The sequence below is a fragment of the Pecten maximus genome, chromosome 16, assembly GCF_902652985.1.
Source record: "Pecten maximus chromosome 16, xPecMax1.1, whole genome shotgun sequence".
Taxonomy (NCBI): Eukaryota; Metazoa; Mollusca; class Bivalvia; order Pectinida; family Pectinidae; genus Pecten; species Pecten maximus.
Window position 1 is genome coordinate 7,300,008 of NC_047030.1, and position 14,869 is coordinate 7,314,876.

At 33.7% G+C, this 14,869-nt stretch overlaps 1 protein-coding gene across 1 annotated transcript; it reads right to left on the reverse strand.

Annotated features, from left to right (window-relative positions):
- Positions 1–2,912: 2,912 nt before the first annotated feature.
- LOC117314844 (cyclin-L1-like) lies at positions 2,913–14,722 on the reverse strand. The gene is made up of 11 exons (XM_033868964.1): positions 14,484–14,722; positions 12,867–12,941; positions 12,592–12,701; positions 9,598–9,718; positions 9,012–9,076; positions 6,429–6,528; positions 5,691–5,795; positions 5,345–5,465; positions 4,992–5,085; positions 4,668–4,745; positions 2,913–4,390 (listed from the first exon to the last, which is right to left on the reverse strand). Exons 1-11 carry the CDS (start codon positions 14,718–14,720, stop codon positions 4,051–4,053), a joined length of 1,446 nt encoding a protein of 481 aa, XP_033724855.1. The 5' UTR covers positions 14,721–14,722; the 3' UTR covers positions 2,913–4,050.
- Positions 14,723–14,869: the final 147 nt, after the last annotated feature.

Consider the following 14,869-nt stretch of genomic DNA (forward strand, 5'->3'; position numbering starts at 1 on the left):
TCCTGTGTATTTATCACGTCAACACATATCTCGTGTACACAGGTGGCTAAAATATATCTTTTTAATGCACAAGCGCACGATACGGAAGCCTAATAGAGTCAAGGTGAAAACATTATCTGTAGTACGACATTGTGTGTGATAGGTCACTACTTACCTTAATAAGGCCTAGGTTATACAAGATACTAGATCACTACACGTGTACACTTAAAGAATATTTGTTCTTTAGGTTAAATATTCAATAATTAAACAATTTATGTCTCGCAAAAAAAACAAAAAAAAACAACAAACTAAAAAAAGAACAAACAAAAAACAACAAAAAACAATGCTACAACACGATAACATTGTCATGATGTACGACTAAATCAAATTACAAAGGTAAAGGAAATGTATTATTTGATTCTAGAACAAAGAAGCGAATGTATTGATAATGACTCTGATAACGTTGTGTGCGAGTCTGCAATTAGACACCTAAGGTACGTGTAGACCGAAATTCTAAATTTGTTGACGAAATAAAAATGTTCCTAGTAAAATATACATTAAATCTAAAATGATTTAATTTGGTTAATGTTGATATTATCTTGATGGGACATAGTCATCATGCAAATATTTGTTAACTATATGTGGTTATTATACGAGATGCTGTCGTTATGTCATTATTACGAGATACTCAGTCATTATTAGGAGATAATTTTTTTCGCTGTGACCCAACTGGCTTCCGTAGTACGAATTATATGATACATATGGACCGTTGGTTGAAAGTTCGTGTCATTTAAGTGTCTGTGTTTTAACTTCTAGTCTATTTATTACGTGTATAAAAATAGAAGTTTAAGAAGACAGTACAATGTATGTCGTAAATTTATGTATACAGACCCCTGCATGCGTAACGGAAAATTTATGGTCCCCGACACCCTCTTCCTTTTCTTTTATTTTATTGTATTTTTGTTTGTTCATGCCTCAAAAACGTGAACTGTAGTGGTAGATTTGTGATACCTGTAACCCAATACCTATCATTAAGTCTTTACTAGTACTCATCCCACCTTTGATGTCCCGCAAAAAAATGAGCTGAAAATTAAGCCCGTTTCTTCTTTAACGTGTAAGATAAAATTTAATATTTGTATTGCTCTTTTGATAAAGTATGACCTAACTGAAGATTTTCTTTTTTCTTTATTTATTGGTGGGAGGGGGAGGGGAGGTGACCGGGAGTCGACATGCGTACTGGTAATCTGCCATCTTTAGTACAAAATATTGGTGTCGTTACCGTTAGTTTGCTTATGAGGAACCGCGGTGGCAGAGTGGTTAAGGTGTCCCGACACTTTAACACTAGCCCTCCACCCCCGCGGTGGCAGAGTGGTTAAGGTGTCCCGACGCTTTATCACCTCTGGGTTGCGAGTTCCAAACCTACGTGGGACAGTTGCCAGGTACTGACCGTAGACCCTAGACCAGTGGTTTTTCTCCGGGTACTCCGGCTTTCCCTCCACTTCCAAAACCTGGCACGTCCCAAATAACTCGGGCTGTTAATAGGACGTTAAACAAAAACGAAGCAATGCTTATAGTGAACATGTCACAGTAAATGGAGGAATAACATTATCCCCTTTAAGATCGAACAGTAAGTTTCAGTTTACATCCCGTTGTTTTCCTGTTGTACTTTATGTCGACAGATGAGGGGAACTTTGGCATGACTCCTCAATAACATACCAGGTTTACTTCATTGGTACGTACTCTATATGTCATATTCTGTCAAGATGTATATAGATCCTATAAAGAATGCTCATTTGTATTATATTTCAAAATTGTGATTAAGCCCCTGCATTAAGGACTATTGGACAGCCATCTTGAATGAGAGCACTTTAATCTTGTCCGTGTATGAACAATTACAAATTCATCAAGCAGTGGTATTATAAAAATTGTAGAATGAAAGCAGAGTACATGTATTGGAAAATAAAATATTAATATTTACTATTGGGTCAACTATTGGAAATCGTTTTCTTCAAAGTCAAAAGTTCCTGAAAATAAGACCAGCACCCTCCAGGAATGCACAATTACTTTTAGAAAATTATAAATATCTTCATACATTTGTATGTCACAAAATATTTACTGGGGTAAGTATTTTTCCTATTTTTCATGATCCTAGTCCACATATTCATCCAATATTGCACCTAAGGAATGGGAAGTCTCTACCGGGGTTATGGCATTTTTCAAACCCTGCATATTTTTCTCTTCCTTTCATTTATACTGAATATACGTTTTTTATATCTAGATCTAGCCATTGCAAAATCGGACTGCTTTTGAGAGAAGTATTTTGATGACATAATTCAATTTCTTGGTTGGTTCATCCATGTAATTAATGGAAAGCATCACAAAAATTAAAATGTACACGTGAAACACGGCTACTTATTCCTAAGGGAGACTTGAAAACTAGAGAAAAATCCAGCTTATTCATCACAAGATAGTGATAAACATTCCAAGGTGGATGTACCGCAAATATCTACCTTCAGTATGGACAGTAAGTTGGCACCAAAGGGGCCAGACTTCTTATATTTTTGATTTATTGGTATGTACTACAGACTAATGGGTCCCTAGAATGAATATTCATACCCTGCCTACACTGCTCTCCGGCAGATCACCTGTCAGAAATTGTTCGTCCGTCGTCAAGAAGCTAATGGGTCCCAAATATGAAGATGTATCATCAGGACAGACGGGTGGACCGAGGTGATTCGAAGTTGGCCAATAAACACCACTGAAATTATCGTGGTATTTTACCTCCTTCACAAAACAAACAAGGATGGTGTTGTGGTGAGTTTTGATTCGATATTTCTCTGTAATGTGTATCACAGTAGATTTGGGGATTACTAAATGAAGTACAAAACTAGATAAAAGAATGTGAAAACTGAATACAAAACAAACGCACTGTATTACAATTTAAAAATTTTGTATTAAAAAGCTTCATACCAATTCCAATACATAAATGTACAATTTGTGTAGAGAAAGATCACAAATACTGCCTTGCTCCCAACAACTTACACCTACAACACACCCTTGTTACCTTCTCCTTCCAACTTCCTTGCTCATCGAGATACATTCGTCTGTATGTACATATTTCACATCTTCATCACAAACATCTAAACACATTCTACCATTCTATATCACACTAGTCCTTCAATTTACACACCAACCCAACTAAACAAAAATGCAAGTACCCGTACTGCATGTTCCATCAACTTAAATGATCTAGACCTAAAGCAGTCCAGTAAACACGATTGGTCCTATGTTGTAAGTAACTTAATGTTGATACTTCTTCATCTACGATATTGCTTCCTAAGTTTCAATAAATGAATGATTTACAGAATGTGAAAACACACCACATCTTTATCAACATGGCAAATCTTAAATAATCATTTAGCACTTTTATACTTTCTTTTCCCCTAAAGTCTGCTGCAGAAATGTATCTCTATCGCAGATTTTTTTTGTACTATCAACCTAATTTCAATACCAATGCCCCAACACCTGTGTTGGCCAAGTGTTAAAAAATACAAATACTGGCAATATAACAGTGATTGAATATCCATAAAGACACTTTTCATTGTGTATATATATATATATATGCATAATTTGAACAAAAAAAAATAAAAAAAATTATGCATTAAATAAGCAGTCATATAATGTTATTTCCTGCACACTTTGAGCAGAAATATCTTGCTAGATAAGATATAAATTTTATGGCCACAAAGACATTATATCATCATGAGCCGTTATTTTTCAGCTTTGTTGGTAGCACCATGTGAAAACAAAATTAAAGAAGAAAAATTAATAGACAAGCTTTATATGCCCCTTTCGTAAGGCACACAAATATGGTCTTAATTTTTTTTAAACTTTAAGACCTTAACATAAAAAAAAAAAAAATCAACCTAGATTTTGAAGCAATTTCAATTCTTCTTCTCACTTGTGATGTAATAAGACGCATCTTAACACAAATAAACATAATTGCTTCAGTTTCAATCATTTTTCAATTGTTCAATATCATGCCTCAACGTTTCCTAGACATTACAACCATCATCTTCGATATTTGTCGTAACGGTCTCTTGGTGAAGGACTTCGATGGCCATTCCTGTGTCGTTTGTGGTGGCGTTCTGGTGAGTGATACCGATCTCTCTCATGCTTATACTTTTTATGGCTTGCCTTATAGCGATCTGGAGACTTGTTCAGTGATGGACTGCGACTTTTGGAATGCGAGTGCTTCTTCCTCTTGCGGGAATGTTTGTGTTCTTTAGAGATGTAGCGATCTGGACTTGAATAGCGATCTTTCTTGTACCTATGTGGAGAACTCCTGTTTTTCCTCCGTTTCACAGAGGGGCTTCGACTTAAGCTTCGACTAGACCTGGACAGAGACGACCTATAGGAAAAATATACCTATTATATTGAATTGCCTGGTTTTGAAGGTTTTAATTTTGAATACATTTCAAATATATTAATTATGACAACAGATTATGCAAAGGAAATTTCTGAGCATTGAAGTATTATATTCACATGATGTTCGGCTATTTTTGGATACAGTAACCTATCAATTGTGATTAAATGCCAGGATGTTTCAAACAAAACAAATCTGCAGTAAAAGTAATCATGCCAATTAACAAAATGGAAACACTGGTTTTTGGAATTTAGTTACTTACCGTTGTCGACTTCTGGACCGAGACCGGCTTCTATCATTTGGACTGTGACTGTGCTTCTTTTTTGATGAATGATTTTTTCTGAGAAGTAAAAAAAATATTGTTCATTGTCTGCATATTCTCTAGTTTATTGCAAATGAAATAATGGAAAATATTCATTTATCCTTTCTGTGAACAATGTTTTCTCAATAGATGTTTAACATAAACAGTTCTATATAATTTCTTAGAACTTAATCCAACCATTACAGTAAATATGGGTATTTTAGTAATTTTTATCAAGTAATTTTTACCCAACGTAATAACTTTAATACTGAACTAGATACTCACATAGAGCCTCTTTCAGAGTCTCTGTCTTCTTCTGCCTTTAGCCTTTTGATACTGGGAAGAAGAGCAGGGTTAGGACTGACATTCTTTGGGGAATCTGAAAAGAACACCACTACATCAGAACTATATATAATATATATTGTTCATAGTTGAAAAACAATTGTTTAGGGAGAAGCACAGTGACCCAGGACTGTAACTTTATAACATGAAGGTAGATGAACGTACAACACATGATATCCTCATTTTATTATAATTTCACCAAAAGATATTATTTACAGACATAACGAGACATGATGTCAACAGTGAAGAATGATAATTCCAGGTTTTCAGTACTTAGTGTAGGGTTGGGCACTTACTAGTCCGAGATGAATGATTTGGTGTTCCATTTTCAGACGAGACTCCCTTTGCTTTCATCTTGGCTTCAATCTGTATCTTCTTAGCATCGTTCACCTTGGCTTCAAGTTTATCGTAGTTTGGCTTAAATAATGAGCAATACAATTTTTGTACAGAAAGTCACACCTAGAAATTAAATATTTCTGAAGATTTTTGTGCGATGTTTGAATAAATATCTATCCCTCTAAACCAGAGCAGACAATTTGGCTTAGATAGTCTGCTATTGCTTTAGATTTGTACCTGTGAAAAGAATATTCAAAACCAGTTTTCACAAACATCAAATTGACAATTGGTCACTTATACACCTACCCGAGGACGAGCATAAAGCCGTAGAATAGTGAGACAGATGTCGGAGACTTCGTCGTCCTCCACACTGAACAGGTAATACCATGGTGGACTGCTGGGCAGTGGTATCTATAATACAAAACAAATCATGTAAAATGCAGGAAATTCATCAGGATTTATATATATTTATATACATTTAACAAGCATACAGGGTATTTCTTAAGCAATATTGTACCGGCCCCCGCTAAAAAAAGTAACAGTGATCCAAGCCCTTGACCAAAAAACCATATAACTCTAACTTGTCCTAAGATATTATGTTCCTTTATCCTTTTAATAAGGTTGATAAAAATCCCTCAAGGAATGAAGCAACTAGAGCGTTTACAAATTTTCAAATTATGTATGTACTTACAACACAGAGAGAAAGAACCTAAAGTCTGTACATTTCCACAGATAGGGAGACTAATAAATATACCTGATGAAATCCTTTTAAATGTGCATAGATCTTATTTAATACTAGCATAATGTTAAGTGCTTTAATGATCGAAGGGAAGTAAATCTTGTGTAGTGTGATATTTTTTTACCAATTCACATTTTCTTTGACCACTGAAATATTTAACTAAAATAAATAATTCCAACCTAATTTAAAAGGTATAATAACATTAATACAATACCACAGTTTCAATGATTCTGAATTTACATGGATAGAAAAAAACTGCTGGAATGATTATGCTAGAGCTGCTGCCTTTGGACAATATTACATACTTGTAGTTGTCTTGCTGCCAAATAGATACAGGCACAGGCGATCACCTCAGGATGAAACCGCACAAACACATCAGTCCTGAAGCTATCGTTCATGTAGTTCCTAAAATTATAATAACTAAGTTATCATCAAGGAATCTAACTAAATACTTTTACAAAATATTTAAAACATTCTCAATACTTTTATCTAAAAGTGCAAAAGGATTTTTTTTAATACTACAGTGATGGTTACATATGTGTTACTTTCATCAGGCGTTTGTATCACTGACCCCCAATGTAAAAAAAGATCGAAATATTCTTTGAGTACAAATAGTCTAAACATCCAACTTTGTAACTGTTTTGGATTAAATGACATCCAACACATTTCAGATAAATAGGACACAATCATTTGATGCACACAATTTAAAATGACAAAATACTAACCCTTGTAGTTGAACCCATCTTGTTATTGTAGGTGTTAAACTCCGGCAACAATTTTATATCTCTACCACAATCAACCAAACAAAAAAAGGAAAATAAAACAAAACGGTAGAACAATAAAAGTCACCAGCCCATACAGCCCCACCACTCCTGATGACAACAGCTATTTTTTTCTCCGCAGATACTTTTCTCCAACACTGTTCCATACACAGGTATACCGTTTTTAGCAAGCACAATTCTTCAAACGGTCCGGTAGTAGGAAATCCTGTTTCCCTTTCTGAAAGAAGCTTTTATGATTACATGTGATTATTTCTGATCCAGGCTACTGATTTCATGCATTACAAATCTTATATGTAATCCATTTGTATCTCGGTCACTTAAAAACATTAGCTTTGTAGACAATTTAAACCAGCATCATGATGACTATGTCTTTACAATGGTTTACATTTACAAACAGTCAGTGAAACCACTTTACAGAGCCATGTTTCTACCACAAATGATCTTGAGTTGATGATGTTAGGCACTTTTGTGCAACACTACACAGTTCTCTGCTTCTTCATATAGCTTGTTGTTGGGAATTCATCTTCTGTGGCGGTGGCGGGATATTCTGCTGACTTGAAGTCGGACGGTTAGCTCTTTAGGCTGGTGAAGCCTGGTTGAGGCTGTTTTTGGAGGATGGTGCAATTCAACACATCTACCCACCTAGGCTGGGGTAGGCAAAAAGGAAAAGTACAGAGTTAATATCGGTACTTCTCTACTTCATATCAATTAACCATCAAAATATTTACCTGTCCAACTTACTGTTTCACATTAGTTGTGCATGAAGTTGCATCTCATATTCTATCAGAATTATGTAAAACAACAATTTCTGAGCCAAATCTATTTAAATGTTGTACATACATCAATATTACACAATCATTAAAAGAAGTTTCACAAAATCACTTTTCTTTAAAACATATTATTTACATCAATACATATTTAAATTATACACATCAGATAGGAAACAGAAATAATTATCTGTAATAGCTTGCTTCCAGTATTAAATAACACATTTTTCCAACATACATTTAGATCCATACTATAAACATGGTTTGTTACAAATATTCAAGTGACAGGACAGACAACATTTGCAATTTTTTATTTCAATTTTACACTGAATCTACAAAATGCTGTCACTGTCACTCTTCAACATTTAACTCATTCAACACTTATATAATTATCAGCTTTGCTATTCTGAACCATTTACCACTGGAAAGGTCTCGTCAAAGTACAGGATTTCTAATGTTCATACATTTCTTATTCTATACTGTATAACCAGTGTCTTAATTTATGGGACACATGAAATACAGAATAATACACGCCGATGGTATCAAGACTGATGGCAATGTTTCCACATTTTCTATACGCAATGGTGTTTACTTTCTTCATTCTAACACAGGATTACTACATCAATTACGGGAAAAAATATTAACAATACCACATATGCCCAATTTCCACTGAATAGTTAAAAAATCCTTTTGCACTTTCAATTTCAACACAATATATTTGCGATTTGTTTGCCAACAAGTAGCTATTTATAATATGAAGAGGAAAAACTCTGCCAATTGATAAGTATTCCTTTTTACTTTTACATTACTAAGAAAACTGTCAAGAGTCTGACATTGAATTAAGAGAAACTTTCACAAGTCGTTTCTTCTAAATTTTATCAGATCCAAAATATATAAGCTATAATACATAGCACTTTTATGATAATACAAGAAAAAATCATGGTAACAACATATTCTGTGTTCTTTCTAATAAATGCCCCCTCTTAAATATAATCATTCAAGAAATCTGCAATAACATTATCTTTAAACTATCTGTTGGGTTAAAATTCATCATTGATTGATGACATGTACAAATATGCACAAAAATGGAAATGTTAAAAGTAATTTTGAATGTACCGCTATTTATATGCACTCTCATCAATTATTAAAATCTGTCCGAACCACTTTCATGTTCTCACCTAAAATGATTACATCATCACATGCACCCATCCACCCCAAATTTTATCTGCACATATTTAAGTGTAAGTCCAAATCCCAAATTTTGATACAAACTAGCCAGGGGGCATTTGTCAGAAGATACAGTTAAGGTTGTTAAAGATTATCTATATAAGGTACCTACCATGCACACTGCACCAATTTCTGGTCTTTCTCACATTCCAACACTTGCAGGAACATGACAATCACCTGGAACAAAGAAGCGTTACAAAATACAATACATGTTCTAAACACTATACTGATCTTGCCCTGACAAGATCGTAATTACCCATTGCCTTCCTATGTGTGGAGGAGACCAAAACTTAAAAGCAAAATTTACCTTTAATTCACCTACTGCCACTTTCTCAGGGAAATGTTCTAGATCATGTTCATGATGGCCTTGTTAAGAGATAGCAATATGCAAGTATACAGGTCCAAATGTGTCCTGTACCATGTGATCAAATAAAGATGAACAGCGAGTATGTTGCACAAAATAGACCATTATATATGGATAGTATTACTTGGTATTTTTATCAATTTCAATGTCAATAAAGAATAACCTCCTTGAAATTTTATATGCATTTTGAAAGAATTGAAGGTATGGGGCTGAAAAGTGATAAATTTGGAATTAAACTAAACTTTTCTTTGAATTAGACAAGCTCAGTAACTTAATCACCTAACAATACATAAAACATGTATAATGTTAAAATATTGTGAAAAGCATGATTTACCTTGTGAGGATTTTTAGCATGCACAGAAAATCCTAGCTCCTTCAGTACCCTTCTTTCGGCATTGTTTACTTGTTTTTTGAGGTTGATGTAGTTCTGATCAAGCGGGAGAGGATGAATTGTCCTGCAATGATAAAATTATTCACACTTCCACCACATGTCAATAATATGCCTTCATGGCCTGTGAAAGAAAACAACAACATGGTTTTACAGACAATGCTTAACACTATTTTCTCTGTGACTGCACAAATCCACCTAGGACAACAACCAGTGACCGTTACAAGTTACTCTGAGAAGTTTAGAGGGCCCAGGATAAAATTGCTGAGAACTCACTTGTCTGAACATAAAAGTATTGATATTGTAGTAATAGACAATTTGCGTTCTACATGTATAGCACATGAACAGATTTGATTATCTAATTAATCTCTACTACTTACCTATATGTATACATAAACACAATCTGCACATGTGAAGTGTCCAGACATGTCCCAAGGAAATGATATTTGTGACATTTTGTCATACAGATTTAAAACTAGTTGCAATGACGGTTTCAGTAAAATATCTACCCAACTTATTGATGACTCCAGGTTTGTCAAACAGGTTTCTGGAATCACCAAATGAAGAGATTAATGTAAAAACTATATTTTACCTACTCACATAGAAATTCTATATTTCTGGAGTTCTAATATGGGATAGATATTTTACTGGAATAGCCCTACAGAACATCTTTAAAACAACACCTGCATTATAAGAAAATGTACAACCCATCTATAAAATAATGAATGTTGAATCGAGAACATGTTATGCTATGATTTGTAAATGGAAAGCCTTTTCCACTTTTGTCTGTTACATTTGTCGCAACAGGATTTCCATTGTTGATCCTTCCAACATATGTCCATAGCAGCCAACTTGGGACGACAACTTTCCCTTCAATTCCAACAAATCAAATTTTAAGAAAGATAAGAGCAACAAATATCAGATACCTTCTCTCCATTACACAAACATTGATTTCAACAAACCTGGAACTTTTCAAAGGTATTTTGTTTTTATCTTTTTTTTGGTGTTGTTATTAAATGAAAGACAAAATTATTAAATTGTTAAGAGTATGGGGTTCTAATATGAAGTAAAGATCATCTCGTTATCTGTAAATTAGTGATCAGACAAGACTAACTAAATATCTATGAATTCCAGTGCTAAAAATAGACCCTGCAAGCATGTTTTTGATTCCCTAAAATGAGATCTTGCTCTTGAGATTGAAAGGATATATCTTTTTGATCCTGAAGGTTTCAGAGAAATAATTATAGTATTTGACTTCTGAAATTTCTTTAAAAAAATCATAGGTTAAATGGATGCCCTGAATTAAAAATAAAAAACAAGTACTGGTATAAAATCTATATTTTATTTTTTGATTTTTTTTTACCAGCTAAACTATCCTCATTCAAAATATCAGTATCCTAGTACACATATCTAATCATATAAAAGCATTTAGATACTTTCAGCATTTAACAATGCAAAAATGTGTCCTGTCAATTTTAACATTCTACCAGGTTGGTTCAACAACAAATTGACGGAATTAAAGGTCCTTCATTCTTATTAGATATTTGCCTGGTTTGTTGAAGGGTGGAATTGCATTGTTTATTTTGTAAACAGAAAATTTTCGTTTGGGCATTGTGACGTCACGATGATTATGATGTCATCAAAGACACATTGACTTGTGTTGATAAAAATAAAATAAAAAATATAACTACAATCCCAGTTCTATATCAAGTCTGTGACCTTGACCCCAAGTGTCCATTGCACATCACAGTTTGACCTTCTAGATAATCTCTGCAAAATAAAGTGCTGAAGGGCAGCGATTACTATGGGACAACCTTGATATGGGGTACTAATACAAATTTAAATACAAAATTTTAACAAAATAAATGGCAGTTGAAGATTCTTTTTTAACTGGTTGGTATGGTTTAACAAACAAAATTTATATTATCTAGGGTTAAAGCTCTATTACCAAGATATTATTTTTGTAAGAGTCGGTTAATGAAACATAACCTTTCAACACTATGGAGGTCTTGTTTTTACTCTGCAAACATTTATTCAGACCTCCAACTATCTCAACTGATGCATGTTATTTATTACTAGTCTACTACCAATGAAAAAAAAAATCAATATCAGTGACAGTGGAATTAAATTGCCAAAAGTCAGGTGGTAAAATGTCATACATATATTTCATTGGTCTCTAAGCAGTAGACATAAGGGCATTTGTTCATGATGGTAATTTCACATGGAGGCAAATATAGATGTTTATAATTACTTCATTAAAAGCAGCAATGTTGATCATAACACAACTAAAGTATAATTTCCACAATCTTTATGTGAGAGTCGACACATCAAATGATCACTCATTCAAGTAATTGATTATACCAAAGTACATATTACTAACTCATTAGGTAACTGTATGGTCACTGGTTGTTATTTCTCTCCTTTCTATTTGGTGAGGATCGTATACAAACCATCATTACCATGTACCATGACAATAGTGGCTGGACTTGCGCCATACCACGTTGGCGTATCCTGGGTGGAAAGCCCAAGGTCACAGGTCAAGGCCACCACGCCAGGTTGAGCCCTTGAATCATGTGCAGTTTCCCAGCAAGATTTGCAGAATCCAGGTGCTGTTTAATACAGCAAAGAGAAAATAGTGTTAAACGTTGGGAATATTTACACTTCACACAAATTACTCTACGAAGGAAAGCAAACTATACCATAAGCATTTTCTACGCCCATGTCTTATATAGAATCAGATGCTTTCCAACATTTTCGGTCAATCTAACAACAGTATCTCTAAGGATTTTTACTTACATTTTGCTAAATCCCTGATAAGAAACTTTCCAACTGACCGCAATTTCTGCAAAAAGCTCATCTCAACGCCACACAACAAAAGCAAATGAAGATAGATAAAACCTTAACATAGAGACACAAAGAATATAGAAAAGTGATACTTACTTTTGATTGCGCACTTGTTTGATGTGATGGATTACATTTATCACATCCCTCATTCTTCTTGGACACTCTTCTATTTTAGATGCTAAGTAGATGCATGCCATGACTATGATCTGTGAGAAGAAATCCAACATGGAACTTTTTATACATGACTTTACAATGTAGCTCATCCTAAACCAATCTGGATTACAAAATTTGTAAATTTTGTGTTTTGATATAATCCCTCATGTTTACAGAATATTATCAGTTTTTCTAACTGTTCAAATCTTTGCCCTTACCTCCATATTGTGTTTGACAAAAGACTTGGAATAGTAGAACCTCTGAAAGATGACCTGTCCTGTAGCCATGGCAACCTAAAATGATAATATGACATTTTTGAAACTTTCCATTTGTCTTTTTATGGTGTTAAAATGGGATGAATTGTTCTTATTAAAGATTTCTATCTAGTATGTAAGAAATAACAGAATTTTAATAATTTTTCAGATTTAGCACTTAGGAGGTTGGTAACTCTTCCCGAAAGTCTAAACCTTGATTTTGAAAGACATCATTGTATTAAATAATAAATAATATTTTTGATACATATTTAATTGATGACCACTCATCTTTTCACTTTGTCTTATAATTAACATTTTTTTATTTAATCAGTGTCTTTTTTTTTCACTTTCAGAAAAACAGAGATTTAAAAATCAGCAAAACAAAAACTAACCAAAAACTGTAGACTGATCACTCAATATTAAACTTAATAAAAAATTTCGCCCAAGTTGCATTTATTTAGTCATGAAACATCATTAAGTGGGAAATTACAGATAAAATTGCATTATTTTGGGTAGAATAGCATAAAGTTTGGTAAAATATCAATTTCCCTGTCAAAAATTAATGCAACTTTAAAATAATAAATGACAAAAAATTACTGTTTAAGGGATTTTCACTATTTTTAAACAGCAAACCGCAGCATAGTTGGATTAATTAGGTCATTTGTGTATCTCAATACTGAAATGTGCAAAGAAAAGCAACTAAGCTATTACCGGGTTTTAAGGATATGTCATATACAGAATGTCTAGAGAGATTAAATCTACCAACACTTAAGCACCGCAGGATTAGAGGAGGAATCAAACATTTTCAAAATTGTTAATAATATATATGATTCAAGAATAACTAGAGATTACTTCCAACTGGACAATGCAAACAGAACCAGGGGCCACTCCAAGAAAATATATAAGAAAAGATGTCGTCTGAATACAAGAAAAAACTTTTTCAGTCAAAGAATAGTAGATATATGGAATAGCTTGCCACAATTTGTTGTAGAGGCGGGCAGCACTTTAAATTTTGAGATAGCTCTAGATGAACACTGCAAAAATAACTGTTTCAACTACCAATAATAATATAAATGCCAATTCCTTAACTCTTAAGCTGTATACCGGACATATTTATATTGAATTTATTTGTTATTTATGATATGGATATAGAGGCTTTCAGCCTGCTTCCATTATTTTGCTATTAAATCCATACTCTTACTAAGAACTGGCTTACAATAGCTATATAGGCAAGTTTGAGAATTAAACGCAAGTTGGTGGTTTCCACAACCTGATTATTTAAAATTCATCTTGGTCTGGAATGAGAAAATTATTGTAGAAACGAGGTGCACTTGAACCAAAAATAACATGGGCACCCCACTTTGACAAATTACAATCGACTTCACACCGAATGAGCCCAAATGTTCATATTTTACATGTAAGGCAAAAGAAAACCTATACAACGAATAAGTAGCCGGTTATGATAACAAATAACAGCTATCCATCAACTCAATTGACAAATTGATATTTTTCAACACACATATTCATTGCAAATGAACAATACAATTTATAATATTTTACGTAAATTCAACATGGCCGCACCTGTGGAAGTTTCAACAGGATACCAGCCGTTTGGATTAACTCGCAACCAAGTATGCGTAGATCTGTTTCGGTATCATTATCAAGTCCATCTTGCATTGAAGGTGTCGGTGAACGCTTATCATCGGGAAGCAATACATTTTCTAATGTTAAAACGACCCTACTAAAGTCTCTTGTGTTCAGCAGATTCTTCTCGGTCTTTGTCGCCGACATCTTGGATCGTTTGACCGACGTATGCATGAAAATATTCATCCGCGGGGCTGACCAAAATTTTATTTTTTTTCTAACATAAATCGGCCAATATTTGGACTACATGTCAAAACAGTAATTTTGTTTCTATGTTTTATGATGTCAAACAAAAACCGTTTTACATTATTTATTTTTCAGCG